The sequence below is a fragment of the Saccopteryx bilineata genome, chromosome 1, assembly GCF_036850765.1.
Source record: "Saccopteryx bilineata isolate mSacBil1 chromosome 1, mSacBil1_pri_phased_curated, whole genome shotgun sequence".
Classification (NCBI taxonomy): Eukaryota; Metazoa; Chordata; class Mammalia; order Chiroptera; family Emballonuridae; genus Saccopteryx; species Saccopteryx bilineata.
Window position 1 is genome coordinate 182,387,870 of NC_089490.1, and position 27,739 is coordinate 182,415,608.

Genomic DNA, 27,739 nt, shown 5'->3' on the forward strand with positions numbered 1-27,739 from the left:
GCTTCCCTAAGCCACTCTCAGGGAAACAAATGCCCACTAGACCCTCCAAACTGAGAACAGGCCAGGTGTGGGCAGGGCAGACCTTTCTTTGGGCTTAAGGACACTAACAGAAAGCGCCCCGCTGTTGGGTAATAAAGAAACTTGACTTGGATGCTCTTAGAGCCCAGGAGCCCCTGAAGCAACTCTGGGTTCAGATCAGGAGACAGGGCAAATGGGGGAGCAGGCGAAGGGGAGACACGGGGGAGAAACCGGGCTTACCTTTGGTTAGTGACTCAGGCGTCATGTCGGACATGTCCACTCGGAAGAGCAGGTACTGCTGGGCTTGTATGAGGAGTCCTGGGAAGTCCCTCTCCACAGAAGCAAACTGTTCAATCTTGTTTTTCACAGATGCTAGGACCTGTCAAGAGACAACATTAACGATGTTAAAATGCTACAAACGGAATGCCACGCTCAGTTACCCATGTATCTTTCAGGGACAGCCCTCCCTGCAGCAACTGTTACACTGGGCATTGGCTCATTTTTAAATGCCCGGGTGTTTTGGTGGGGCACCCTCAAAACATCAAATTAAATGAAGCTTTGCAGTTTGTCTAGGATCATCAACACACAATGAGCAAAACAGGATGAGAAAGGAGAGCAAATGAATTAGAACTGAGGAATTTAAAAATAATAATAATAATAATAATAATAATAATAATAATAATGGGAAGGAGAGGAGCAGCCCTGCTCGTTAGCACCCATCAAATCAACAGGTGTGGAGGTGGGCGCGGCAGACGTACCTGATAGAGAGAACGGACGCTGGGCTGGAAAACCATGTTGGTGTTGAGCAGAAAGGAGCGCAGGAGTGGCTGGGGGTAGCTGGCTAGCTGGGTAATGATCCCAATAAGCAGCAAATTCACATGCAGAGAGTTCTCCAGCATGTTCTCCAGCTTTGACAGGACCACGCTGATGAATGGACCTGCGGGAGGAACGCAAGGCTTCAGGGCCAGCCGGGCACAGCGGCGTGTCCTTCCCCAGTAGCCGGGGAGCCACTGGGGCCACATCTCCCAAACCGCAGCCCCACCAGAAGCAGAGCCAGTACAGACAGGGGGATGCAGCCGGTATCTCCTGCCTCAAACCAAAACACCAACCCACCGGCACAGAGGCGGCTGCGGACGAATGCGCATGGGAGCTCCTGTTTTGACTCCACGAGCAGTTTTAACACTTGGAAAATTATCACAGACCTTGGCAAATAGCTTTTAAAAAATATATACTTTTCCACACTATTTCTGCCATTCCTGGTGCTGCCGATGCTCAGGATCATGACATTTATCAGCTAATACAATGGTACCTTGAGATACGAACAGACCAACATACAATTTTTTTAAGATACGAGCTGCGACTTGGTCCATATTTTTGTTCGAGATCCGTGCGAAGTTCCGAGATACAAGTCGTGATTCGGAAGCTGCCGCTAGTTGGCGCGTTGGCGCACGGGTCCAGTATCAGCAGCTTGATATACAAGTTGACTGACTTATGAGCTCAGTTACAGAACAAATTAAATTCGTATCTCAAGGTACCACTGGATTACTGCGTGCTTTAGAGCTTCATGCAAGCATTAGAGACCATCAAAGTCTGGGCATCAGCAACACTGAACAGGGACTGCTGATCGCCAACAAGCACAGTGACAAAGATTGTGCTGTCACATGTCACAGTGTGGAAGAACACGGAGGAGAGAAAGACAAGGGTAGGTGGGGCTGGGCTGTTACTTTAGTAACCCTGAGCAACGTGGTAACCACACTACAATCTTCAGACGGGAGGAGGAGAGAGAAGGGACATGGTTTGGGGAGATATAGTTTGGTACATCATAAATTGCTTAAAAAAGAAAATCTGCAATTCATTTAAAAAGCAGTTCACTTAAAAAATTAAGAGAAAAGGAGCTTCAACTAATTTGCATCACCAGAAACGTAATACACTTTGTTTTGAGTTCACTGAAGACAGGGGGGGAAAAATCAAGAGAATTAATCTGGCATTAATAAAATTACTGGAAGATGTTTTCTCTTTTTACCATAAAAGTGGCCCACTAAGCAAAATCAATGAGAATTTTGTATTTCCCCCAGTGGAACTATGCCATAGCATACCTACAACCAAGCACATAGCCCGTGACGTGTAAACAGGCCTTAAGCAGACGTCACCAACACTGGTATGTGCTGAACAAACCATGCTACTTCACCGCCAGATGCTTTATTCAGAAGCCTCGGCAGCGAGAAACGGGAGCGTCGGCTACAAACCTCGTGCTCATGCTGGCGAGTAACAGGGTAATGGCCACAGTCCCCTCACCAGCAACGCAAAGCACGTCTCTAAGGGGCCTTAAAACACAGAAGAGGCATCATCCCCTCGTGTGCCGAACTTAACCTCAACGTTCTCATCCTTGGGATGGGATGGGGGGGGGGGAGAGCTCCTCAGTCACATGCCATGACCCAGCAGATCAGTGACCTCCCCACGCAGAGAGCCTTTGAAGAACCCTTGCCCGCAAAACAATGCTGGCAGTGTGCCAAATACGTTCAGAAACTCTGGATTGGGACCCCAGTTTGAAAGCAACCTGATGGGCTTCCATCCAGAACGCCAGAAATTTCACCAGTAAGTCTTCTGAAGGCATCACAGTGCCAGTCTAGCTCTCCAGGTAGACCCACAGGAAGGCCGCTGTCCTCACCCCCTCAACCCCGGCCCAGTCCTTCCCCGCCCCCTCTCGCCCGCTCCGCTACTGCCCCAGGTGCGGCATCTGTCTCCTCCACGGGGAACAGACAGGTGAATTAGGCCACATGTAGGTGGGCTGAGTCTCCTGTGACGTTCATGGCTTTAATGTGAGCCCTCAGTTTCCCTGGCACTATCCCAGACTGTACTGGGCCACATCTGGCCTTCCTACAAACATGAAAACTGCTGCCCATGCAGTGACCAGGGGAGACCGTCAATGTCCATCATGACTAGGGGGCAGAAAGAAAGCCCAGTCTGACCCCCAGGCTGTGGAGAGCAGCCTCGCTGTCTCACTTGAAGGACGGTATATCAGGTCAAGGCCAGAAGACTGTCATTATAACCCACTAATGACATGAAGTACAATTTCTCAGCCACGTGCAATAAGAATTATATTTTAAACCCTTTCAAATTCAAATGTTATTCTTAGTTGATTTGTACCACTTAAGGGGAAAAAAACTGCTTAGCAAAAAGCAGTTGCTAGGGGAAACTGGGAAGCCACTGAAAACCTGAAAGCTCAGCTACACGTCGGAAAGCCACATTTGTGGATGGGGGCTGGGGAGGGTGTTCCTCCCTCTTCTTCTAGGAGGACAAATTCTGCAGCCATAAAACATTTCGTTTTTCAGAACAGCTAAGATCGCCACAGCCCCTCCCTGTCACTCACTCCTCTCTCAAGTGCCCCTGCCCCAGCTCAGTATGGCCCAGCCTCTCCTGTGTGTCCTGACTCCGCAATGCCACCAATCTGTGCACCTCGCCTCTGCCAAGTCCCCTCCTCCTCCCTAACAGCTCTGCCCGAGTCGCTGGACTGGACTCCAACAATAGTTGTTCTATGTTAATGGAGGTCGAAATGATTTCAAATTTCTTTCCCTCAACAGCAGAGGGGTATAAAACAAACAACGGACCTCCACTCTAGAGGCAACTCCTCCCAACAGTCTAGTGTAGTCTTCCAGGAATGTTTCATGTCTATAATTAAATAATAATTGAATCATTTTTAAAACATGTATTAATCAGTTACTACGTGCCAGGCAGTAAGTATTCTAAGCACTTCTCTTGTAATGTATTTAAATACTCACAAGTTCAGGAAGTATGTTGGGTATTTATCCCCACGTAAAGATGAGGGGAAATGCCAAGTGCACTCGCAGTTTTAAGTCAGCCCATCTCTGCCCACTGCCTGTAACTCTTATCTCTGCCTGTAACTTATCTAACACAATATCGTGCCTCCTAAGAGTGAGAACGTGTGTGTGTGTGCACAAGAGAAAGCGTGTGTGTGTGTGTGTGTGTGTGTGTGTGTGTGTGTGTGTGTACCTGTCTCCCAGTATTTTTTGTTTCATGACGACATTCTCTACACAGGGCTCTGCTTAACAGTATACCCTGGAGACTGTGCTACATCCGCACTCACAGAGCCGTCCCATTCATCTCGGGGCCAAAAAACACCCAACTGCCATGGGAGTGGCTTTATTACAAGTCTCCTCTTGGTAGACAGCAGGTTGTTTCCAACCCTTCTCCAATATAAACAATGCTGCAATGAACATTTCCGAATATACATCTCGGCACATAAGTGTGAGTACAGCTGTGAAACTGGTTCTAGAAACAGAATCACCGGGTCCAGGCCTGGTGCACTCTGATCTCTGGCACAGTCTCTCACTTGACCTTCCTGCGCTGCCCTCGCCCAGCCCAAGGTTCTCCATGTTACTCCAGGGCTGGTCACAGGGCACACGGCTCCGGTCACGCCCCTGCCAACTCTACTGCTTCCAGTGCATCCTCAGTGCCGGCAGCACCGGGTCCCCGAGGTGGCTCACAGGCCCCTCTAAGCTGGCATCACCAAGCTCTCCGGCTTCCTCTCTCGCACACACTGCCTCTCCACCCCACTCATCCATGTGCTGTCGGTCTCATCTGTCTTCCGCCCGGACTACTGCTCTCAGGCACTTTTACCCGGTTCCGTTCACTGTTCGTGTCCCTCTTCCGTGAAGCCTGTCCCGCTCCCTGCCCTGGGCTCCCCTGGGACTTGGCATACAGTAACTGATAATGCGTTTCCCACTAAGAGAATACAATTCTTTGTTGGCCTCTCCTCTAAAAGTCTGCAAACTCCTTCATTTTTGTTTCTTCAGTACCCAGAACTGAATCTGCCGAATAAAGGTTGCTAATAAAATCTATTACATAAATGAAATGGAATGCTTCGATTCTGATGGGAGGCAAATTCACTTCAGCGGAAACCAGAATTGCACAGAGAGAGATGGACGTGAAGCCTGACGCTGCAGGACGCGCTCAGAAGTCCACAGCGTTCACACACGTGGGGAGAGTCAAGACGTTTCCTGAGGTCGCGTCTGAGGTTCGAAGGAGAAAAGGGCAACTCAACGTGACGTTTTCTTGTCCCTCAGGTGTGTCATAAGCAAAATATTGATGTTATTTAATAAGGTGTATTAACACTTTTTTTTTTACCCTAAGCTATACTTTATTTCCTCAATTTCCATATTTCCCCGGGGGTGAAGCTCCTTTATGAGAAAGCTGGCATTCTAAGGAAGGATGGCCACCAGCCAGGGGTCCCCTGAGGTCCTGAGAATTGGCGGACACAACTGGGTTTCCTGCCGGGTGAGAGCAAATGGGGCAGCTTCGGGCAAAATGGGACCTGAGCTGGGTCACGGCTGCCCCTTCCCTTCCACTGAGCTCTCCCTCAGGCACCCTTCCCTCCTCCTCCCCTATCTACGGGGGAAATTGAGATTATTTAATCCTTCTTACTTATGACTGACTGACTGAATTTTAATTAAAACCCATTCACTCTGAAATGTTATCTCAACTAGAACCTCCAGCCTTTTAATTGTGGAATGAACAGCTCTCTCCCTGTTTAAATAAATGTTTAGGCATCAGTAAGTAGATGAATAAATACTGGAGGCGGGAGGAGGGCCCCTGGAGCCCACAGCAAGCCCACCTGGCTGGACCAGGGGGCAACGTGACTTCATCAGTCTCCGCTGACTCAAAGAGGCGAGGGCATGGTCTCCCCTCCCCCGGTTGCCAGGGGAGGACAAGCCTCAGCCAAGGCTGTGGGGGTCTGCCTGTAATCATAATAACCCCCGTGGTATTACATTCCGTCCTCACAGGGGAGGCGGGAAGGTCACGGACACCAAGGTCACCTGGCTGACAGTGCCAGGGCCAGGGTTCCCCAACAGGCCTGACGCCAAGGCCAATGTCTGTCCCTCAGTGTCTGCCCCTCTGTGAGGCCAGCTCCTTTAGAGACCTCTCCGGGCTACCTGAACAGCATTCGGGGGTTCCATTCCAGCCATCCCTGAGTCTGATAAACCCTCCTCTGTGCCGGTCCCTCTGCGTCATGATTTGCAGACCCAGATTTTACTGGATAGTATTTCATGACTTTCTGTATCTGAGTCTCCCACCTCCACCCGCTTCTCTGATACCCGACCTACCACTCCGCCTCTTCCACGACGCCTGCCGGTTGTGAACGGCTGTGTCACTGGAACACCCGCTTCTCTGATACCCGACCTACCACTCCGCCTCTTCCACGACGCCTGCCTGTTGTGAGCGGCTGTGTCACTGGAACACCCGCTTCTCTGATACCCGACCTACCACTCCGCCTCTTCCACGACGCCTGCCTGTTGTGAGCGGCTGTGTCACTGGAACACCCGTTCTTAAGTACAGCTCTGAGTTTATGTGGGTCAACTGCCCTTAGTTTTGGATGAAGATTCCGAGATTATCTGAAACAAGCTCCCAGACACAGGCCCAGCCAGCCCAGTGACTCCGATGTGTACAAAGCAAGTCTCCTGAGTGCCGACCACATGCTCTGATCCCTGTTCAGGTGCTGGGGACAGAGCAGAGAACAAGCCAGCGCCTACATTCTAGTGGGGGGGGGGGGTGCTTTAAAAAATACCCATAACATAAATGCTAAGAAGAAAAATAAATTAGACTAAAGGATATGAGGTTATTAAATCACGAGACTGGATTTCTCGTGTGGTTTCCTCAGTCATATTACTTTTTTGCAGGCATATCCAGGGAATTTAACCTCTAACTTGCTGGTGGGGGAAAATAAAAAAGAACAATCATTGCAAAAATAGAACTGAAACCACCCCTCTGTTCTTTACAGAGATACTTTCACTCCTCTGTTAGGGAAATGGCGAACGCGCCTTACCTCCACCTGCCTTGCTCTCCTGTTGTAATACGGACAGGTACTGTCAAAAGCAGAAATCACAAACAAGCTAACTAAGATGGTCACCTGTGAACGGGGTGCTCTGAGTCCTCACTGGACGGTGACCGGCAAAGTCAGCGTCGTCTCTCACCCCAAACGGGGACGGCGTGGTCTCCAGGGCCGGAGCTTCCGCAATGAAAGAGTCAAAGTCGTCGTCCTCCTCTTCCAGGCCCTTCTGCACCTGCGGCTCCTCCCCCTCCTCCTCTTCTCCTCTGCTCTCTCCCTGCCCCTCTGGCTCGTCCGTGCAGAGCCCGGGATCAGGTGAGGGAAAGTTCTGTCCTATCACCGGGTCGGTGCCGGAGTCCAGCTCTTGAATGATCTGGTCGTACTGGGCCATGAAATCTTCCCCCTCGGGGTCGACACCCGCCGGGTGGGAAGTGTGCTCGGCCTCGCCGACAGGGGGCGCTGCCTCCGCGTTTGCTTCGGGGGCTGCTTCAGGCTCCCGCTCGGGTTGTGGCTCCTGGGACACAGTTCCAGATACGTCCGCATGGTCCCTGTCCTGTTCCTCCTCAGCCTCGGCCTCGGTCTCAGTTTCGGCCTCGGTCTCAGGCGGGGGGCTGGGCAGCGGGCCATTGTTCATGGACGGACTCCGGCCCTCGGTCTGGCCAGGGGCCAGGGGCCGGGGGGGTCCCTCCTGTGAGCGCCCAGGGTCCTCAGCGTCCTTCTCGGCGCACAGCCTGTACACCATCACGTCGTCCTGAAAGTCGGACTCCTCGATGTAGGACCCTTTGAAGAGGAGGATGGCATTCTTCTTCATCTCCTGGATGTGTTTGGGGGGCTCCATCGGCGCCGGGGGACCAGACGTATCCAGGTCCTCGTACGGCCCCGGGGAGCCCACCTCTGCCCCCGAGGAGATGCCGGTGTCATAGCTGTCATCCCACTCCAGCTCCGTCTGGCCCTTGTCCTTCCTCGGGGCCGGGGGCAGCGGAGGCCCCGTGGCCCTGGGGAGCAGCGGTGGGAGCGTGAGGACGGGGAAGGGGGCGCCGGCGCTCTCCTCTGCCAGACTCTGCAGAAACTTCTCGGGGTCGGGGGAGTCGCCGTCGTAGAGCGCGGACCAGACCCGGCAGTCCTGCATGCAGCGCAGGATGTTGGCGTGGGCTTCCCAGAGGTACTGCAGGTAGCTGATGTCCAGGGCCTTGCCGTACTCCACGATGCAGGCCGCCGGGGAGAAGGCCTCGGGCCGTGGCTGCTCCGTGCACCCTGCGGGGAGGCAGAGACAGGTGTGGGACAGGGGCACAGGACAGAGGCGTGGGACAGGGGCACAGGACAGAGGCGTGGGACAGGGGCACAGGACAGAGGCGCGGGGCAGGGGCACAGGACAGAGGCGCGGGGCAGGGGCACAGGACAGGGGTGCAGGGGCAGGGGCACAGGACAGGGGTGCAAGGACAGAGGTGCGGGACAGGGCGCAGGACAGGGGCACAGGACAGAGGTACGGGACAGAGGTGCGGGGCAGGGGCGGCAGACAGGGGTGCAAGGACAGAGGTGAGGGACAGGGGCGCGGGACAGGGGCACAGGACAGAGGTGCGGGACAGAGGCAGTGCACAGGGATGTGACTCGTCAGCCACGTTGGGTCTAATAATTTTTTATTAGATGATTTCTGAATAATGAAATGCTTAGATTTTAAAAAAAAATTAAGGCTTTATTTATTCATTTTTTTAAAGAGGAGAGAGAAAGAGAGAGAAAAGGGGGAGGAGCAGGAAGGATCAACTCCCATATGCGCCTTGCTCAGGCAAGGCCAGGGTTTCTAACCGGTGATCTCAGCATTTCAGGTCAACATTTTATCCACTGGTCAGATAAAACACTCAGATTTTTAAGAAGGCAAGATAAGAACAGAACAGGGAGTCTACCCTCAGAAGAGATACAGAACTGACATGGCCCACTGGCTGTCTCCAACAGAAAACTGTTACTTGGTAGCAGTCCTCAGAGAAATAAAACCTGCTGGGAGGATGAAACCAGGCAAAATATCAACTATAGGACCTGCTACAGTGTAGGTAATGATTTAAAAGATTTTTTTTACTTTGATTCTCAACTGGCAGGCCTGTAATCCATGAATTAGGGGAAAGGATTTTTCTCTAGAAAACCCTGGGTTTTTAGAAGAGCCTGTTGTCTCGTTCTGCCTTCCTGGGAGCTGTTGGGATATTGATATACACCAAACAGTCTCTTAGGATAAAGTCCTATTCATTACCAAAAAAGTCCTTTTAACCTAAAAGGATGGATGCTTCAAGTGTTATCATACTCTGCCTTTGATGTTCAAGTTCACAACTGCATAACTAGGGGGGGAAAGGACTTCAGAAAGATTTTTTAAAAGGACTGAAACAAGAAAAAATACACACTCTCCAGTTTTCAACCAGCATGTGGCCGGTGCTCTGTCAGTGCTAGCTAATTTAGAACTCACAACCACCCAGATGGCAGCTGTGTTCCCCATTTATCGATGAAGGTGCCACACAGGTCAGCGGCAGGGCCACAGCCTTAAGCACAGGCTGTCTCCGGTCAGCCCCTGTGTGGACTTCACTCACTGCCACACCTTTGCAAGCCTCTTGTCTCTCCACTTTCTCCCTCTCCACCAGACCAGCCTGGAATTGAACCTTTAACGATATACATTTCCAGGGCATTAGGGTAGACATAATCCATTTTTTCATAGCTCTAGCGCTAAAAGATTAGTGTTCATCCCTTAGCCACTTTAAAGAAGAAGATATAAAAAAGATACTAACAATATTTATTTGGTGCTTACTACATGCCAGGTCATCTTCCAAGAGCTTCCCATGTCCAGGGTCACCCCTGATCCTTGGAACAACACTTTTAGGTAGGTACTACTTTACATATGAGGGGGAATATTTAAAAGGTTAAGTAATTTTCCCAAAATGGTAGCGTGAGCCCAAGGCTCAGAATCCTAGCTCTCCACCTCTGCACAATAATTATATAATCTATCACCCCATCCTACCTGCCTACACGTCCATCTATGTAACCTCCATCCATTAGCTCATTTGTCTGCTATAAAGCAGCCCCGAGGCAGCAGAGTGGACAGAAGAGGGAGTCTGGGGTCAGAGGACCTAGACGACCTGGAACAAGCCAGTCCCTCTCTCTCTGCGTTTGCGTCTTCGTCTCTAACCTGAGCACACGACCTTGTACAAAGAATTCAATGTGAGAACATAGGGAAAGGAAGCTGCAGGCACTCCACAATTGTCGGTTTAGCTTGAATTTTGAATTCTGTGGCAAGGTCAGCTGCAGAATTGTTCTTGAGATAACTTTTTTTAGTAAAAGAAAAAAAGCATCAATTTTCAAATATGTTTTTAAAAAATAAGCATTGGATAGAAATATATAAGAAACTTATGCTAGTCATAACCTACAGGAAAATATATTTAAAATCCGGCTTATTATACTGCCACAAAACTTAGTCATTTTCATGCATAGGTTGTATCTTTATTTAAAGACCAAGAGTCAGTAAGACAACCTTAATTTCTAAAAAATCATGTTGATATCAAATATACTAATATTTTCTTAATCAAGCAGCCTGTGCAGTCTGACAGAAGGATACCTAGGTGAACAGAATGGCATTCTGGAAATTAAAATAAGGGCTAATTCTACCTTAGCGGTTGCCATCTCCATATCCCTCTTTCCTGTTTTGTTTTAGAAGACATACTGGCACATATTTTCAGGGTTGGATTCTGAGATCCTAGTTAAATCCAGGTCTGGGAGCACAGAGTCAGTGACAGCAGGGCACAAAAAGGGCACAAAACCAAACACAGATTACAGAGTGTCCATAACTTCTTACGAAGCAGAAAGGACCCCCAACTGGACGTTCATAAAAGAAATGGAAGTCACTGTCTTATTCCATCTTCTCAAAGAGACACCTATCCCAAGGAGAAACAGAATTGGGCATCCTTTTGTTTAAAGAGTCTTATGAGCAAGCGCCTACCTGAACCATCATGCATCCACTTGGACCAGAGAATATAATCCCGCTCTTGGTTCCCAAGCGTCAGGGTGATCCCGCTGGAGCAGCACACGGGGGTCAGGGCGAGCAGCTTGGCGGCAGAAACAGAGTAACAGTCTCTCTCCTTCACAGCCCACCTCTGACTCAGCATCATGTGATTGCAAGGGATCAGATACCTGGAATGACATTAGGGCCGGCATTCAGTCTTTGCAATGTCTGTCCTTGGTCAGCCACCTCCAAAGCCATAATCGGGACTCATCAGGGCCAGGGGTGACCCATCCTCTTCCCACTTTCAAGCCATCCATCCTGCCAGCCCCCAGGTTTCACTCTCTTACTTAAAATTTGCTGAGAGCATTTTTCTTCTGACAGAAAACCCTTGTACAGAACATTTGAGGGCCTTTGCTATTTAAGCTGCACAGACTTCCTCATCTCTTCATGGATCTGCTATCCTTCTTTGCCTCTGTGCATCTGCAACCACTGTAACCTTCACCTGAAATGTGCTTTCCCCTTTCCTTGACAGCCTACAAAGTCCAGCTTCAGTGTCACCTTTTCCAGGAAGGCCTCCCGGCTTTCTATTCCAAGATAGAGCAACTCTCTCCCATCCTCTATGCTCATCGGCCTCTACTAAAGCATTATTACTTAGTATCAGTGATACTGGTGTTTGCCTCCTCAATACAACCTGGCCTCAGGGCAAGGATCTCCTTCAATAAATATAATCCCAGAAACTTGGACTGATCATGGGCACCAGAGGACAGCAGAGCCACTGCATAGTGCAAACCTCCTTTCATACTGCCCTGGGCGACCATGAGGAAATATGGTGGCCCAAGATTCACCGAGGGGCACTGGGCCCCATTTCACACCAAACCCTTTTGGATAATGATCAAAAGTACCTTGGTATCATTATGGCCGTGGAGACAAGAAAATTTAGGCAATCATTTCTGATACACTTGGAACACATTGTGGGCTTCCTGGGTAGAAGCGAGCATGTTTAAATGGCTTACTCACTTAACAGGGAGAAAGACTATGCTGTCTAACAACAACGGAATGATGGGGACGAGGTCTCAGAGCCAGAACCGAGTGCACATATGTGAGCAGGAGCCGGTTCTGGGGCAGCCAGTGCCTTTACGGGAACAAGCACATCTCAATAAACCAGATGCTTTTACTTCGGTGTTTAACTTTCGAGAAGGAGGCTATGCAGAGGAAAACAAGCTATGATTAAGGACTCGGTGAAAAAGATAAAGGAAAGTACAACTTTCACTGCACATCCTGAAGCCTGTGGGTGCTAAGCCGTTTCCCACATCTGTTGATCCGAATGAGGAAAACCCTGTGTTTATGCTTGATGAGCAACCCACTGTAAGAGCCTGTGCCAAAGAGGAAAAAAAAAAAATTCATTCTCTTCATGGTACTTTCCACCAAACATTTTAATAACGTTCAAGGTAGGAAATAACAAGCTTGCCACTTAACCTTTCCTTCCTCCAAAACAATCCAGCGCTCCATCTCGACGGCTTGCCCTGCACCCCGGGGCCTACACACCCACTGGACCCTGAACCTGAACTGCTCTCACTAAGACCCAGGCTCACCCCGCTGTCTGACATGGAGGCATCTCCCTTCCTAAGTTCAGCTTCATGAAAGTCAAAGGTTGCAAGAATAAACAGGAAGGATGGGGGGGTACAGGAGAGGGGGCAGGTCTGTTCTCATTCTTGGCTCTTTTCACAAGGATCTCTCTGAGCAGAGACGTTCTGCTGACTCGGAGTGATGCAGGGGAGGGAGGCCTTCTCCCACCTGTCTGAACACAGCCCCGGCCCTGGCCCTGCGGGCACCAGGGAGACAGCGCTGCTCCAGCACCTAGGCACCAGGCGCTCCCAGGAGCGCGAGGGCCCGGCAGGGACAGAGGTGAGGCAGCCCCAACCACAGGGGCCTCAGCCTGGAAGGAGACCACAGCAGAGGCTGCTGCGAAGACTAGTGGGGGACAGGCTTGCTCATGAGTGAACTCCTCCCTTATGGAACCCCAGAAGTCATGGCTGGTGCTTTGCAAGGGCCAAGGTCACAGGTGAGGGACGGAGGAGGGCCAGGGAAACCTGTTCTGTGGTTGCTGATGGAGCACTCCTGTTCTCATAGGCTCAGAGGCCCCCAGAAATTCAGATGACACAGCATTTATTATATCCTTACTCGTGTCACCAATTATTTAAGAAATAAGGCACTCGAATTCTTGTGTATACTACAGGAACTCAATGACTACTTACAGCTCAAACCAAGTATATTTCATACTTAAGCTGATATACACAGATTTCTACTCTTTGTTTCAAGTATTGTAAAAAAAAAAAAAAGCACACTGAATCAAACCTAATAAAGCTATTTATCAAATATCACCAGCGGGTAGCTTGAAATTATATTACAATAAAGAGGTATTGGGAATCTGCAACTTTGCAAATACATGCTTTCAGTAGAAACTAAAAATGAATTTTCTTCTGTGTAAATCAAATAAAGGGAGACTCCCCTATAGGTTGAAGGAGAGGTTCTACAACATTGGAAGTGGGGGAGTCAGTGCAGATGAAGAGCGCCAGTGTATTCAGTGCAGAACTCCTCCTGAGCCTTCATAGAGAAGGCTCCTCCTAGACGGGAGGGCGGGGCAACTGCACGCTGACCCTCTGCCTGTCCATCATTTACAGGGAAAGACAAAAAACAAAACGAATGTTCACTGCCACATTCTTTTCGATAGCCAAGTGATGGAAGTGACCTAGGTGTCCATTGATAGACGAATTAAGTAAGAAGACGTTATATACTCAGCCACAAAAAGGAATGATCTCCTGCCATTTGTAGCAACATGGATGAACCTGGAGGGTGTAATGCTAAGTGAAACAGGTCAGACAGAGAAAGACAAACGCCCTATGATCTCACTTATATGTTGAATTCTTTTAAAAATTGAAACAAACTCAGAGACACAGAACAAACTGACGGCTGACAGAGGGGAGAGCATTGTGGGGAAAGCTGAGAAGGTGAAGGAAACAGGTATAGTCAAACATCACATGGTCACTTTGGACGGTGACAGACAGCTACTAACGTGTTGATCACATCACAAGATGTAGGAATGTTGAATCACTAGGCTATACACCTGAAACTAATATACTGTATACCAGGTATACTTTAATCTAAAAAAGGAAGGAAACAGAATAAATGTTAGGAACTCCCCAAATGTCAAATATCAAAACAAAGTGGTTGTCAACAGCAGAAAAATCACTTAGGAATTCAGTATAAGTATTTGTTATCAAACTGCCTTTTCATTTTTCCTATACTTATTTTGTGTGGGGATTTAACTTAAATTCAGAAAGCGGTAAACATAATCACAAAGGGATAAGTACTTGACTTCAGGAGTCCAGATTACTCGAAGCCAACCCACATGTAGCAGGAAAGAATATAATGTTTAGCAGGAAAGAATATAATGTTGTGCATCTTGTTCTCCCTCTTTCCATCACTTCCCCAACTCTCTGCAATCCTGGGTCTGTTTTCCGTTTTTCTGGGTATGCCTCTTCACAATAAATCCTGATCACTGCTGAAACAATTCAGTGGCAGCCAGTCAATAACAAGCACACATAGAGCCCAGGCTCCATCAACAATCAAAACAGACAGAACAAAGCCGGGAAGTACAGTGACGTAAGCAAGGTGCTTCTTCTGAGATGATGCTAACCCAAGTAGTGCACCGCCAGACCAAAATCTAAAAAGCAGTGTTAGTAATGGATTTGAAAAAGATTGTCTGGTTTTCAAAGGCAGTCTGGCCCGATGGTCTTACCCGAGGCTGGCTGGCTTTTTTTTTTTTTTTTTGCATTCCCCCTGACACCTAACTCCCACACTAGATGGACCTGTCCCTGAAGGGTACACGCAGCTTCTCTGTGAGCAACACAGCCTCTATCTGAACACAACAGGCAATGCAGTTCATAAAGCTGACAATGGACCAGCACTTCTGAAAAAAACATCCTCACCAGAATAGTCATACATGGCCTTCCGAGTATAAGCAATTAAATTCTGCCTAAACTGGGAAGCACCAGAAACGTCGAGGTGACCTGTCACTTCGCTGCTTGTCAGCATTTCCTGCCTGCCTTTGGCCTATCATCTGTCACATCGTGGAGATGGACAATTTCTCCTTGGTTTTCTGCTCACTAAAATAGCCTCTCTCTGGGGAGTATCTTATTTCAACCTTTCTGATATTTTGCCAAATGAAAGAAACATGTCAGTTGCAAACAGATTATAACTTTGAGATGTCAATATTTAAGAGTATTGGGTTGCAAGAAAAACAATGATGTACAGTTATTATTTTTCATATCACAGACAACTCCATTAAAAGGACTCACAGCATCTTCACTGCTCTGTTACCTCCCCGATCTACAAATGCATCGTGTGCACTCAAATGACAACAGTGGCAACGACAAAAGGATAGACTGCAAATCTCTTTCTTTATGTCCCTTACAATAAAGTGTAAATGAAAAACAGAATAAGGATTTTTCATCGTCCTTGCTTTTGGTATAGATTCTAAATCAGAAGAGACATTGTTTTCATTAGTTTAAAATGTATTTTCTAGAAAATTCCATCCCCACAAATTTGTGTAATACATTATAGCATTTCAACACATTTTCACAGATATCACCACAGTTGATCCTCCCAAAAAACGTTATGAGGTAGCAAATACCAAAGCCAGACCAGGTGAAGTCCAATCAGCTGTCCACTCTCCCTCCAGGCTCTCACTGGATTCCAGCCTTCTCTGTTCAGAGCCTTCTTTGCATACTTTTTCTCTCTTTGTCTCTTTCTGCTGCAAATTTAGTAATTTCCCCCATCTATTTCCAGTTCACTAAATCTCTCTTAATCTGTGTCTCAAATATTATTTACCCCAAACACTCAGTTTTTTCATTTTAATAATTAGAGTTTTTATTTTAAGAGGTCCAGTCAGTTCTCCCTCAAATCTGCTTGTCATTTTTGTTTGATTAAAAAAACATCCATTTTCTTAACAGAAAATAACAAATGTTGGTGAGGATATGGAGAAATTGGAAACCCTATGCACTGTTGGTGGGCATGTAATGGTACAACTGTTATGGAAAACCATAAAAAATGTTAAGACAGAATTACCATATAGTCTAGCAATTCTCCTGCTGGGTATATACCCAAAGAACTGCTAGCTGGGTCTCAAAGAGATACTTGTACACCCATGTTCAGAGCAGCATTTTGCACAACAGCCAAAGTGTGGAAGCCATCCACAGTGTCCACTGACAGATGAATGAATAAAAAAAATGTGGAATAAACAATGCAATATTGTTCAGCCTTGAAAAGGAAAACAATTCAGACACATGATACAACATGGATGAACTATAAAGACACTATGCTAGGTGAAATAAGTCAGATACAAAAGGTACAGCCTATGGAATTCCACTTATATGAGGTTCCCAGAGTAGTCAAATGCATAGAGACGGGAAGTAGAATGGTGGCCGTCAGGGGCTGGGGAGGGAGGAATGGGGAGTTACTGCTTAACCAGCACAGGGTGTCAGCTTTGCAAGGTGAAAACCATTCTGACATGGACAGTGGTGATGGTTGTGCAACAATGTGAAAATACTTAATACCACTGAACTGTACACTTAAAAATAGTTAAGAGGGCCTGACCAGGTGGTGGCACAGTGGCTGGAGTGTTGACCTGGGACACTGAGGACCCAGTTCGAAATCCCAAGGTTGGCACTGGCTGGTTGGCTCAGTGGTAGAGTGTCGGCCCAGCGTATGGAAGTCCTGGGTTCAATTCCTGGCCAGGGCACACAGGTGAAGCAACCATCTGCTTCTCCACCCTCCCCACTATCCTTTTTCTCTGTCTCTCTCTCTTCCCCCTCCTGCAACCAAGGCTCCATTAAAGCAAAAGTTGGCCCAGGCACTGAGGATGGCTCCATGGCCTCCCCCTCAGGTGCTAGAATGGCTTGGGTTGCAATGGAACAACAGCCCAGATGAGCAGAGCATCGCCCCCTAGTGGACATGCCGGATGGATCCCAGTCAGGCACATGTGGGAGTCTGTCTCTCTGCCTCCCTGCTTCTCACTTCAGAAAAATACAAAAAGAAACCAGCTTGAGTGTGGGATCATAAACATGACCCCATGGTCACTGGCTTGAAGCCCAAGGTCATTGGCTTGTGCAAGGGGTTACTGGCTCGGCTGGAGCCTCCCAGTCAAGGCACATATGAGAAAGCAGTCAATGAACAACTGAGGTGTTGCAGCTACGATGCTTCTCATATCTCTCCCTTCCTGTCTGTCTTTTTTGCTTAAAAAAAAAAAGTTTAGAGGGCAAATTTTCTGTGTATTGTACCACAATTAAAAATATTTTTAAATGTTGTTGGGGGAATCAGCAGTTCAGAGGACAGCGACTAAGAAGTAGTTTCCTGCATGTGAACCACATGACCAATTTCCTTTAAGTCCTCTTATTTGCTCTTCCCATGGATTCCCCATGCAGTGTGGCAGAAATAAAATAGTCAATAAAAGGCAGCCGTCATCGTCGCCAAAGGGGCAGAGGAGAAAGCAAGCCTGGGACCAGGTGGCTGTGTCTGGCACTTTTCCATTATGCTACTCAGAACCTGTGATAATGTGTCCTTCATGCACCTTCCTAGTAATTCCTGGGAAATCATTTGTCCTGACTCAAATATGTAAATATTTCAACCATGAGCTGATTTCCTTGCCTTCATAAGGTACAGATTCATGTTTCAAATGAAGCCTAAATCAATATAATCGTTAAGGAGTGTTTAACAAACACCACTTGGTAGGCAGACAAAAGGTGACAGAGGTCGCCTTGGAAAGGTAAACAGCCAGCCGGCACCACGTGGGCTGACCTGCGCTGGCGACCCAGTATTGGGAAGCTCTGAGCCTCCAGAGCAGGGCCCGGCTTGTGGATACACCAGAAAAGACACCTGTTTTTCATGCCATCAAAGAAGCAGTATTCAAGAGTTGAACATTTAAATATAAACAGATTTTATCCCTGTTGGAGGCAAAGTCTCATTTTATTTGGCAATAAAAAAAGGCTTTAACAAGTTGGAGCTGCTCTGATGGATTTTGCTCTGGCCTTGCTAATGCATCCTGTCATATCAGCGGGGATTTGATGGGGGCGAAAGTAATCCTTTTAGGGCAGATAACGATAACTAATGCTCTACCCAGACTACCCAAGGCATTTACTTATGATAGGGTTTGTCCTATGCTAATGCCTTAAGAGCGGTTACTGATGACTTGATCTAAACCGCTCAAAAGTTTTTAAACTTTAGAAACTTAAGAGGGGGCGCTCTCCCACAGAAGAGTGACTCTGTGCGGGCTCCCCCATCATGCCGCCGCCACCCTGTCCGGCCTGTTCTCTGTCACCCCCTTTTGCAGGGCACGAGAGCTGCACGGCACCATTCCTCAAGCCCGCGGTTCCCAGAGTGAGCCAGCGTCAGAATGCCCTGCGAGTCTGTGAAAACGTGTCCACCCTCAGGTTGCGGACTCACTGAGTCTGGGAGAAGGCCAAGACTGTCCATTTCTAACCAGCTCCTGGGCCACACCACTGCTGCTGTCCCCATGATGACACCTGGCCATCTCCCTTCCTTTTCCAGGGCTACCACTTTGGAAATGCTGTTGTTACATCCACTGGGAATGCCATCTCCCTGGTAATTCTACTTACATCGTGTCAAAACACCCATTGGGACCAGGGACAGCCCAAGTCTCCTCCCTCTCCCCTTGCTCTGGCTTCTTCCACCCTTATTCCCAAAGAGGGATCAAAGGAAGGGTAGGGAAGCCTGGTAGGGAGGGAGAAGGGGAAAGTCATGCCCAGAAATCCTGGTAGCCTTTTCCTTTCAGCCTCTGCACCCTCAAAACAGAGCCCAGAGCACAACCCCCGCCCCCCAGACAACGTTCCCTTTCTTTCTTTACAAAAGCAGCCACTGCCCTCGGGGACCCAGAGGGAGAGGCAGACCTGGGTGAAGACAGGATTTGGGGGTCCTGAATCCTCTTGCCAAATGACCAAATTAATGTCATCTTAATAGTCATCTACTCTGACGCCCAACACTCATCATCAAATACCGGCCACTTGATGGAAACCTTCCCACCTGTGTTTCTGAAGGGCACACCTTTTCTACCATGTGTCCAAGTCCTTGTCAACTCGTCTACTCCGTACCTTCCTTCCTTCTGAACTGTACACAGAAAGGACTCATTAAATATTTACCGAGTTTAATCGACACATACCCACAGGTCAAAGAGCGCACACTGTACGTGTACCATTACCAAAGCAAGACTCGTAGGAATTATGTATCAACGGTATTTCATATTTAGAAAAGTTGTTTCTTCCCCTCCCACCCCAAATAACACAGGTCCCCTAAAAATGTACTTTAGGACAAAGACATTCAGGCACAGGCCAGGAGAGCTTTCATAGAATAATTCTGAAAAGGTCCACACAGTCTATCCGTTCTTTCCAGGAGCATATCTATAACGTAATGCATTTGGCCCCCTGGAAACTTTTCACAGTAAAACTAAAATTAGCCTTGGGTAATAAGGCAGAAATTAAATTGCTTTTCTTGATGATTTTCTTCCTGAGAAGCACCGCCCCTATTTAGCTTATATGACCACAGAACTATACAAGAGAGGGAGTTTTGTCTTGAGAGGGAATAAAAAGAGAGCAACTCACCTCAGCACCAGTTGTAGCATCACATCTTCACAGTGTAAACCGATGAGCGTTCTGAACAGCGCCAGGGACACGACGCAGAGCTGTGGGGCAGGGAACACACTCTAGTTTAGATGCTGGAGGGACAGCGCCACTCTCCACAGGTGGCAAGGAAATCAAATTACAAAACAGAATGGCCTCTTTTCTTTAGCAGTTTTGATTAAAAACAAACAAAACACCATGCTCCTGCCAGAGAGAATGTACATTCATGCCATCAGGTCTCCTGTAGGATCCGACTAGAGAGAAAAAAGCCTGGGAGTATGCCATTATGCAGAATTACCCTCCTTCAAAATGCCTGGCTTGGACTTCCCAACTTTTTTAAGATCCAGGTGAAGACACTCGTACGACTCGCCAATATATCTATACACACGCATGGACACGTGTGCTCATGAGATCTCCTGCATGTCAAATATGATATTAGTTATCTACAAGACAGGGCTCACAGAAAACTGTGTGAACCCTGGCCAAGGATCGCTCTAGACCAGTGGTAGTCAACCTGGTTCCTACCGCCCACTAATGGGCATCCCAGCTTTCATGGTGGGCGGTAGAGGAGCAACCAAAGTATAAAATGAAAGGATAGATTTAACTATAGTAAGTTGTTTTATAAAGATTTATTCTGCCAAACTTAGCAAAAATCCGACATAAAGTACTTGGTAAGTAATTATTATTATATGCTTTAACTTGCTATAAGTCTGCTTTATAAATTTTATAAAGTAAAGTTACTTCCCTACTTTATAAATCACCATTACTGTGGAACCAGTGGGCGGTTAGAAAATTTCACTACTAACAGAGATACAAAAGTGGGCGGTAGGTATAAAAAGGTTGACTATTATCCCTGCTCTAGACCTTCCAGCCCCGAGCCTCAGCCCTGCTTGGCTTGTCTCATGGCTTTGGGGAAAAAATTCTCATTGGTTCTAGTTTTAGTGGTGCTGGACAGTGTAATAATATACTCTTCTAAGAAGTTCATTGGCCCTGGCTGGTTGGCTCAGTGGTAGAGCGTCAGCTCAGCATGTGGAAGTCCCAGATTCGATTCCCAGCCAGGGCACAAAGGAGAAGCACCCATCTGCTTCTCCACCCTTCCCCCTCTCCTTCCTCTCTATCTCTCTCTTCCCCTCCCACAGCCAAGGCTCCATTGGAACAAAGTTGGCCCAGGCGCTAAGGATGGCTAGAATGCCTCCGGCCGCAATGGAGCAACGCCCCAGAGGGGCAGAGCATCACCCCTTAGTGGGCATGCCAGGTGGATCCCAGTCAGGTGCATGTGGGAGTCTGTCTCTCTGCTTTCCTGCTTCTCACTTCAGGAAAAAAAACACACACACACACACATTAAAAAAACAGGACTTCTCTCTCACTCTGATTTCCAAAAAAGGAAAGATAAACAACCAAACAGGAAAGAAACTCAAAGATGCATTATGAGCCTGACCTGTGGTGGCACAGTGGGTAAAGTGTCGACCTGGAAATGTTGAGGTCGCCAGTTCGAAACCTGGGCTTGCCTGGTCAAGGCACATATGGGAGTTGATGCTTCCAGCTCCTCCCCCCTTCTCTCTCTCTCTCCTCTCTCTCTCTCTCTCTCTCTCTCTCTCTCTCTCTCTCTCTCTCTCTCCCCCTCTCCTCTCTAAAATGAATAAATAAAAAATTTTTTAAAAAGATGCATTATGAAATCATCCCACCCTTTTAGGAGTGAGCTTTTAGCATTCTATAGGACCACTTAAGTAATTTAGGCTCTCCGTTTTTGTACAGGCTGCGTGTTTTCGAGAGCTGCAGGGGCAGGTTTATCTGGATCTCAAAAACTTGGAAACCGGAGAACATAGGTATTTTGTAGGAGGGTAACTCCGCATAACAGCCTAATTCCAAGCTTAGGCTTTCTAATCAAATCCTATAGGAGAACTGATAGCCTGGATACACATTCTCTGTATACACCTACACAACTCAATGACAAAAAAGACAAATACACCCTAGACATTGATTTGAAAGGGTTACTATGGTAATCCTATATATAATACAGCATTGTCAACTCTAATCACCATGCTGTGTTTAGATCTCCAGAACACAGTCATCTTATAACTGGAAGTCTATACTCTTCCACCAGCACTATGTAATTTTATAAAATATAGTAGCTATTTAAGCTTTAATCTTCAGAGTAAGTGTACTGGCTCATAAGCTTAATTTGTTATTTCTAAAGGTTATTCTATATGCATGATCAATTATTTGGTTCAGGTCAGGTTTAGGAATTTAACTTTCAATCTGTTGGTATCTTTGAATGAAGTGCTATCTCTTGTAGATAGTATATAGCTGGGCCTTCTTTTCTTATCCAGTCTGATCATCTCTGCCTTTTGATTAAGTTTTTAACCTAGTCACATTTAATATGATTATAATTGGATTTCTGTGTGTTTTACTTCTTTTCTACATGTCTCAGAATGTTTTGTTCTCCTGTTCCTCTTTGACTGTCATCTTTTGCATTAAGTGAATATTTTCCCTTGTATAACATTTTTATTCCTTCAGTGATTTTTTTCAGTATACTTTTACAGTTATTTTATTTGTGGTTGCTCTAGGCCTTATTGTATACATTTTTTGAACTTTTTAAAAATTTTATTTATTCATTTTAGAGAGGAAAGAGAGGAAGAGAGAGAGGGAGAGAGAGAGAGCGAGAGAGAAGGTGGGAGGAGCAGGAACTCCCATATGTGCCTTGCCTGAGCAAACCCAGGTTTTGAACCAGAGACCTCAGTGTTCCAGGTCGAAGCTTTATCTACTGTGCCATCACAGGTCAGGCCATATACATTTTAACATATCAGACTTTACATTAGATTTATATTAAATTTGTTCCAGTGAAATAGGGAAATATTATTCCTATATAGCTCTATGCTTTCTAACCCCCTTTTGTGCTATTGTTGTTACATATGTTATATCTACATGTTACAAATTCAATAATACTTTGTTAAATTATTATTCTTTTACTCTTAAAACAATAATTGATATTAAAGATAGCCCTTAATAGGGCATGGGGAGGTTGTAAAGGGCAATGCTAATAATATAAGAAGATTTTCAAAGTTGATCAAAACTTCAGACTAAGGAATGACTTCCTAAATTTACAACTGCTCAGGCTTCCATCTCAAAGTACTTGAGCACAGAAATGTGACCTCTAAGACCCAGACTTGAGATACTCTGGCTCCTTGGCTTTGCCTGCACTTACACCACATGTCTCCCTGCCTCTGCCTCCTCAGAAGCCCATTCTGCTGGTTCCACAGAAGAAAGTGCCAACCCAGAGAAACTGAGAAAAATGTCCTGTGAAAGGCAGTAAGTGTCACCTCCCTGACAAAAGGACTCCTAATGGCACAATGCATTATCTAGTTCCAAAACAGAAAAGGTAACGGCTGTAAGAAAAAGGAGGGTAGGGAGGGAAAAGGGAATATTCACAATTTTATCCCAATAACTAACTCACCCAAAACCTTACCCGAAATGGGGTGTTGATTCGACTCGTGAGAGTGTCCAGGATGTGGACGTTCTCGTGCTGGTGCAACAAGATGAAACGGAGGAAGATCTCGAGTAGAGCAGGCTCGGAGATGCTACGCAGGAAAAGGTCCAGGTATGCAGTTGTGGTCATGACCTCCTCCACGGTCACCTGGGACCAACGACAGAGTGAGCCCAGGTGAGCATCCTCTCGGTACTGTGACGCAGGCCTCCCGAACTAGTCCCCTGGCCTCACTGCAGTGACCCCATCAAGGCAAGAGCACACCTGCCACAGGAACACAGTTCAGAGTTTCATCTGAAATCTGTGACCTATTCACATCCCGCAACACCTCACACTGCTTTGCCCTTTAATTCAGGAAGGGAAAAGCAAAGGCATAAAGGAGCAGTTCAAGTGTTCAGACAGCCCCAATCATCAAATGCAGTTCATACAACTTAAAGGTTTTAGTCTGTAATCAAGAAGGGGGGGGGTGGGGTGAGGAACGAAAAGTATTTACATGGTCAGGAAAGAATTAGAGAGCTCAGCGTAACTTGTTTCACCATTAGTCATTCAATAGGTATTTATTGAGTCCCACTATGTACAAGGAGCTAGAAACATTAAGAACATTTTTTTCATTTTGTCCAGGAAGACGGATTATATCTATAACCTAACAAAATAATATAATAATAAATGTCCAATGAGAAGTGTAGACACAAAGCAAGGTGGATGTTCAGATATGTTTTTGGAAGGTTGCAAGTCACATTTTTATAGCTAAATAATGGGCATAAAGCATTACTATTTATAAAGTGCTGTAAGAGCTTACTGTTTATAAAATAATGGTGACTTTTTTCCTTTTTCTTTTTTTAATTCAGTGAGAGGAGGGGAGGCAGAGACAGATTCCCACATGCATCCCAACACGGATCCATTGGGCAAGCTCACTAGGGGGTGATGCTCTGCGCATCTGGGGTTTAGCTCCATTGCTCAGCATCTGAACCCTTCTTAGGCTTGAGGTGGAGGCCATAGAGCCATGCTCAGCACTCCAGCCAACTTGCTCCATCGAGCCATGGCTTCCAGAGGAGAAGAGACAGAGAGAGAAGTGAGGGGCAAGGGGAGGAGAAGCAGTGGGCGCTACTCCTGTGTGTCCTGACAGGGAATCAAACCCCAGACATCCACAAGCCGGGCTGACGATCCACTACTGAGCCAATTGGTCAGGTCCTGGGGACTTGTTTTATAATACAAATTAGTACTTTCATATGTCATGAGTTTCTCGTGCAGTAAAATGTCTGTCTTTTAGGAAATGGAACACTATGGAGAGTCAAGTTTTTCAAAGAGCTGAGGATTTGATGCTTAAAGCATCAAAAAATTAATTCAGCCTGACCAGGCGGTGGCGCAGAGGATAGAGCATCGGACTGGGATGCTGAGGACCCAGGTTCGAGACCCTGAGGTCGCCAGCTTGAGCGCAGGCTCATCTGGTTTGAGCAAAGTTCACCAGCTTAGACCCAAGGTCGCTGGCTTAAGCAAAGGGTCACTCAGTCTGCTGAAGGCCCGCGGTCAAGGCACATATGAGAAAGCAATCAATGAACAACTAAGGTGTTGCCAATGCGCAACGAGAAACTAATGATTGATGCTTCTCATCTCTCCGTTCCTGTCTGTCCCTGTCTGTCCCTCTCTCTGACTCTCTCTCTGTCTCTGTAAAAAAAAGTAAAATAAAAAAAAAATTAATTCTACTATTGTGATTGTGATTATTTTCAGAGCCATCATATACCTAAAAGCAGAATCTAATGTCTCTCGATGAATAGGGTTCCCCAGTTGCCTTACTGTCTGTAGTTTCAAAACACGCAGACAGGGCTGCATGACAATCACCAGGGAAACAGTTCAAAACTTCAGATTGCAACCCTCCCCCCCTAGAAATCTCAGAACTCTCCCCTGCCATGAGTCTAACTGCTTGATGATAAATGAAATGGGCAGCATGCTTTTAGCGTGATGGCAACTTCTCTTTTTCAGTTTTCCATCTTCTTTACTTCTTCCTTAAAAGTGTTCTCTGTCATTTTACCATACTGTTACCGGGTCATTCCTTTTATATACATTTCTCTTCCCCTTGTAATTTTCTGCTTGCAAAATCCACAGAGCACTGTAGAAACTAGATCTTCAAATCTTCTTATACAAGTGTAGACGGGCCTTTTGCAGATGTGCCTGTGAAGACAGGTTTCAAGTACTTCTGACTTCTTGGTTCTTAGGTATGTTATATTATAAATAGATCAGTGGTTCTCAGCCTTTTTCACTTGCAGATCAGTGAGAATAGAATTATTTCAGAGACCACTAAGGCAAAAATAAAAACCATTTTAGTATTTTGTGCGTTATCTTTTAATTATAATACTATGAAATTAAAAATCTCTAAAATAACCAAACAGTAAAATACATACATTTTTAATAGAATACAACTGAAATTTCTAGAAAGCAATATTTAATTCAAGTAAAGCTAGTGCGAAATCTGTTGCTTCTTTGCAAGAACACTTGATAACTGAGATTGCAGTTTTGTTTCTGAGAGATGAAGTGTTGCATTGACATCATTCAGTTTCTGTTTGATTTTTATTAGTGATAGGGCCGAAAAGTCTCCTCAAATAAGTAAATAGTAGAAAATATGATTAAACATTTAATAGCTTTGTAACTAAGAGATGGATCCAGCGGGATCCAAAATTGTGACAATAATTGCATTTTGTTTGGACACCAGGGTGAGACATCAGAACACAAACCTATCAGTTGGTTTTTCTTTTCACATTGATTAAGGGAACAGGAGTTGATATCTTTTCCATGAATGGGTTATTGATCCAGAGGTTACCTTTGGGGGGATCCTCATTTTCAGAGTAATACTGGTCAAAGTGTTGGACTAATGTTCTTAAATGTTGACTTATTATATTAAAGATGAATTTCTGGTTGATGTCTGCAGCATCAACAAGTCGTGGAAAAGGGGAGACATTTCTACATCTTCTTCTTGTATGCGACTTTCACAAAGAAGTTTAATTTTTTAATGCATTCACCTTATTTCTTAATGTAAAAATACTTGTGTTAATCCCCTAAAACAGCAGTTCTCAACCTGTGGGTCATGGCCCCGGCAGGGGTCGAACGACCAAAACACAGGGGTCGCCTAAAGCAATCGGAAATACATATTTTATTTTAAAATGTATTGTATAATAAATATGTATTTTCCGATTACTTTAGGCGTGTATTGTATAATAAATATGTATTTTCCGATGGCTTTAGGTGACCCCTGTGTTTTGGTCGTTCGACCCCCACTGGGGTCGTGACCCACAGGTTGAGAACCGCTGCCCTAAAGAGAAATATTTAGCTCATTGAAGAGGCTAAATATATAGTATCTGCCATATATGCAGGCTTAGCCATCCATTCTTCATTCAACCCAAGCTCTACTGATGCAGAGTTTTGCTCTTGCAGAAACTGTTTCATGTGTTCTCTCAGCTTAAAAAGGAGTGAAAGAGCACTTCCTCCTGAGAGCCCCCTCACTTCTGTATGGAGGAGGAGATGTGGGTGTCGTGAATGGCGTACTTTCACGCAGTGTTGTCAGGAGTTCAAACCTCGACTACAAATATCATTAACGATCTTGACTGCGTCATTCATCGCTGTGTTCAATTCAGGGGAAGTTTCTTTGCAACTAAGTACGGCCTGTGAATCATACAGTGTGCAGACGACATTTCTGGCTATGCAACATCCTTCATTTTTGCAGCTACCCCTGAACAGTGTCCCGTCATGCTCGCAGCATCATCTCTACCCACTCTGATGCACTTTCCCAGTCCAAGCCCTCTGCTTGATAGCGCTCATCAAGGGCACTGAATATCTCTGAACTAGCAGTTTGACCAAGCAGATCAAGGCAACAGAGGAGTTCTTCCCTAAAGTCTTTATCATCAATATACCTTATGAAGCAAAGTAGGACAGCATGGTTACTCATGTCACTTGATTTATCAGGTTGAAGGGCAAAACTTTTCGATTTCTTTATACCCTTAACAATTTGCTCTTCAATAACATTGGCCATATCAATAATTCTTCTCTGAACAGTATTGTCCAAAAGTGCTATATAGCCTTGAGTTTCTGTGCGGCTTGAGAACCCAAAATTTCCCAAGTGACATCAAGGATGCAAGGCTTTACTAATTCTTCACCAATAGTGAACAGTTATTTTGCTTTTGAAATTTGAAGGGCAGGTAAATAAGCTGCTCAAAGCAACAATTTGTCATTAGTCATCAGTTTCTTCATTTGAATGTTTTGACTTCTCACTGGGTGGTGTAATGTTTCAGAAAAAAATCCAGTGGCTTCTCAATAAGATCACTATGCTTTGAAAACAAATGATGAGTAAGTCTGAAGGTTCTGTTGCATCATTTGACAGAATTTCAGAACATACCAGACACGAGGGCTACGGTGCTAATTCACTACCAGGTGCTACAGTGAAAACAAGTTTGAAATACTCTTCATTGTACTACCTAACAGTTTCCTTTTCTTTTTTTGCTTTCTGTTGCACCTTCCAAATTATCAACACATTTCTTTTTCACTGTTTATTTTAACCTTGAAGCACTGGTACCGATTTCTTTTCCGTGTCATCATTACTTTTCTTTGGACTATTGTCTTCACTTTTGAAGATGGTTTAAATGTTTTGCTGTGTTTTTCTTTCCATTTTGTAGGGTTTAAAATTTACAGCACAATGACACCAAACCACACGATAATTTATTTTCAAGCAATGTGGACACGTC

The 27,739-nt window shown here is 46.0% G+C and overlaps 1 protein-coding gene across 4 annotated transcripts in view; it reads right to left on the reverse strand.

The window, feature by feature from the left end:
• FHIP1A (FHF complex subunit HOOK interacting protein 1A) overlaps positions 1-27,739 on the reverse strand; it is a 252,247-nt gene that overhangs the window by 11,959 nt on the left and 212,549 nt on the right. For all 4 annotated transcript variants that reach the window (XM_066280839.1, XM_066280847.1, XM_066280862.1 and 1 more), the window contains 6 exons: positions 22,992-23,159; positions 19,508-19,587; positions 10,833-11,023; positions 6,944-8,116; positions 777-955; positions 259-397 (listed from right to left, as the gene is read on the reverse strand). In XM_066280839.1, the coding sequence (XP_066136936.1) occupies positions 259-397; positions 777-955; positions 6,944-8,116; positions 10,833-11,023; positions 19,508-19,587; positions 22,992-23,159 (1,930 nt within the window). The remainder of the gene's footprint in view (positions 1-258; positions 398-776; positions 956-6,943; positions 8,117-10,832; positions 11,024-19,507; positions 19,588-22,991; positions 23,160-27,739) is intronic.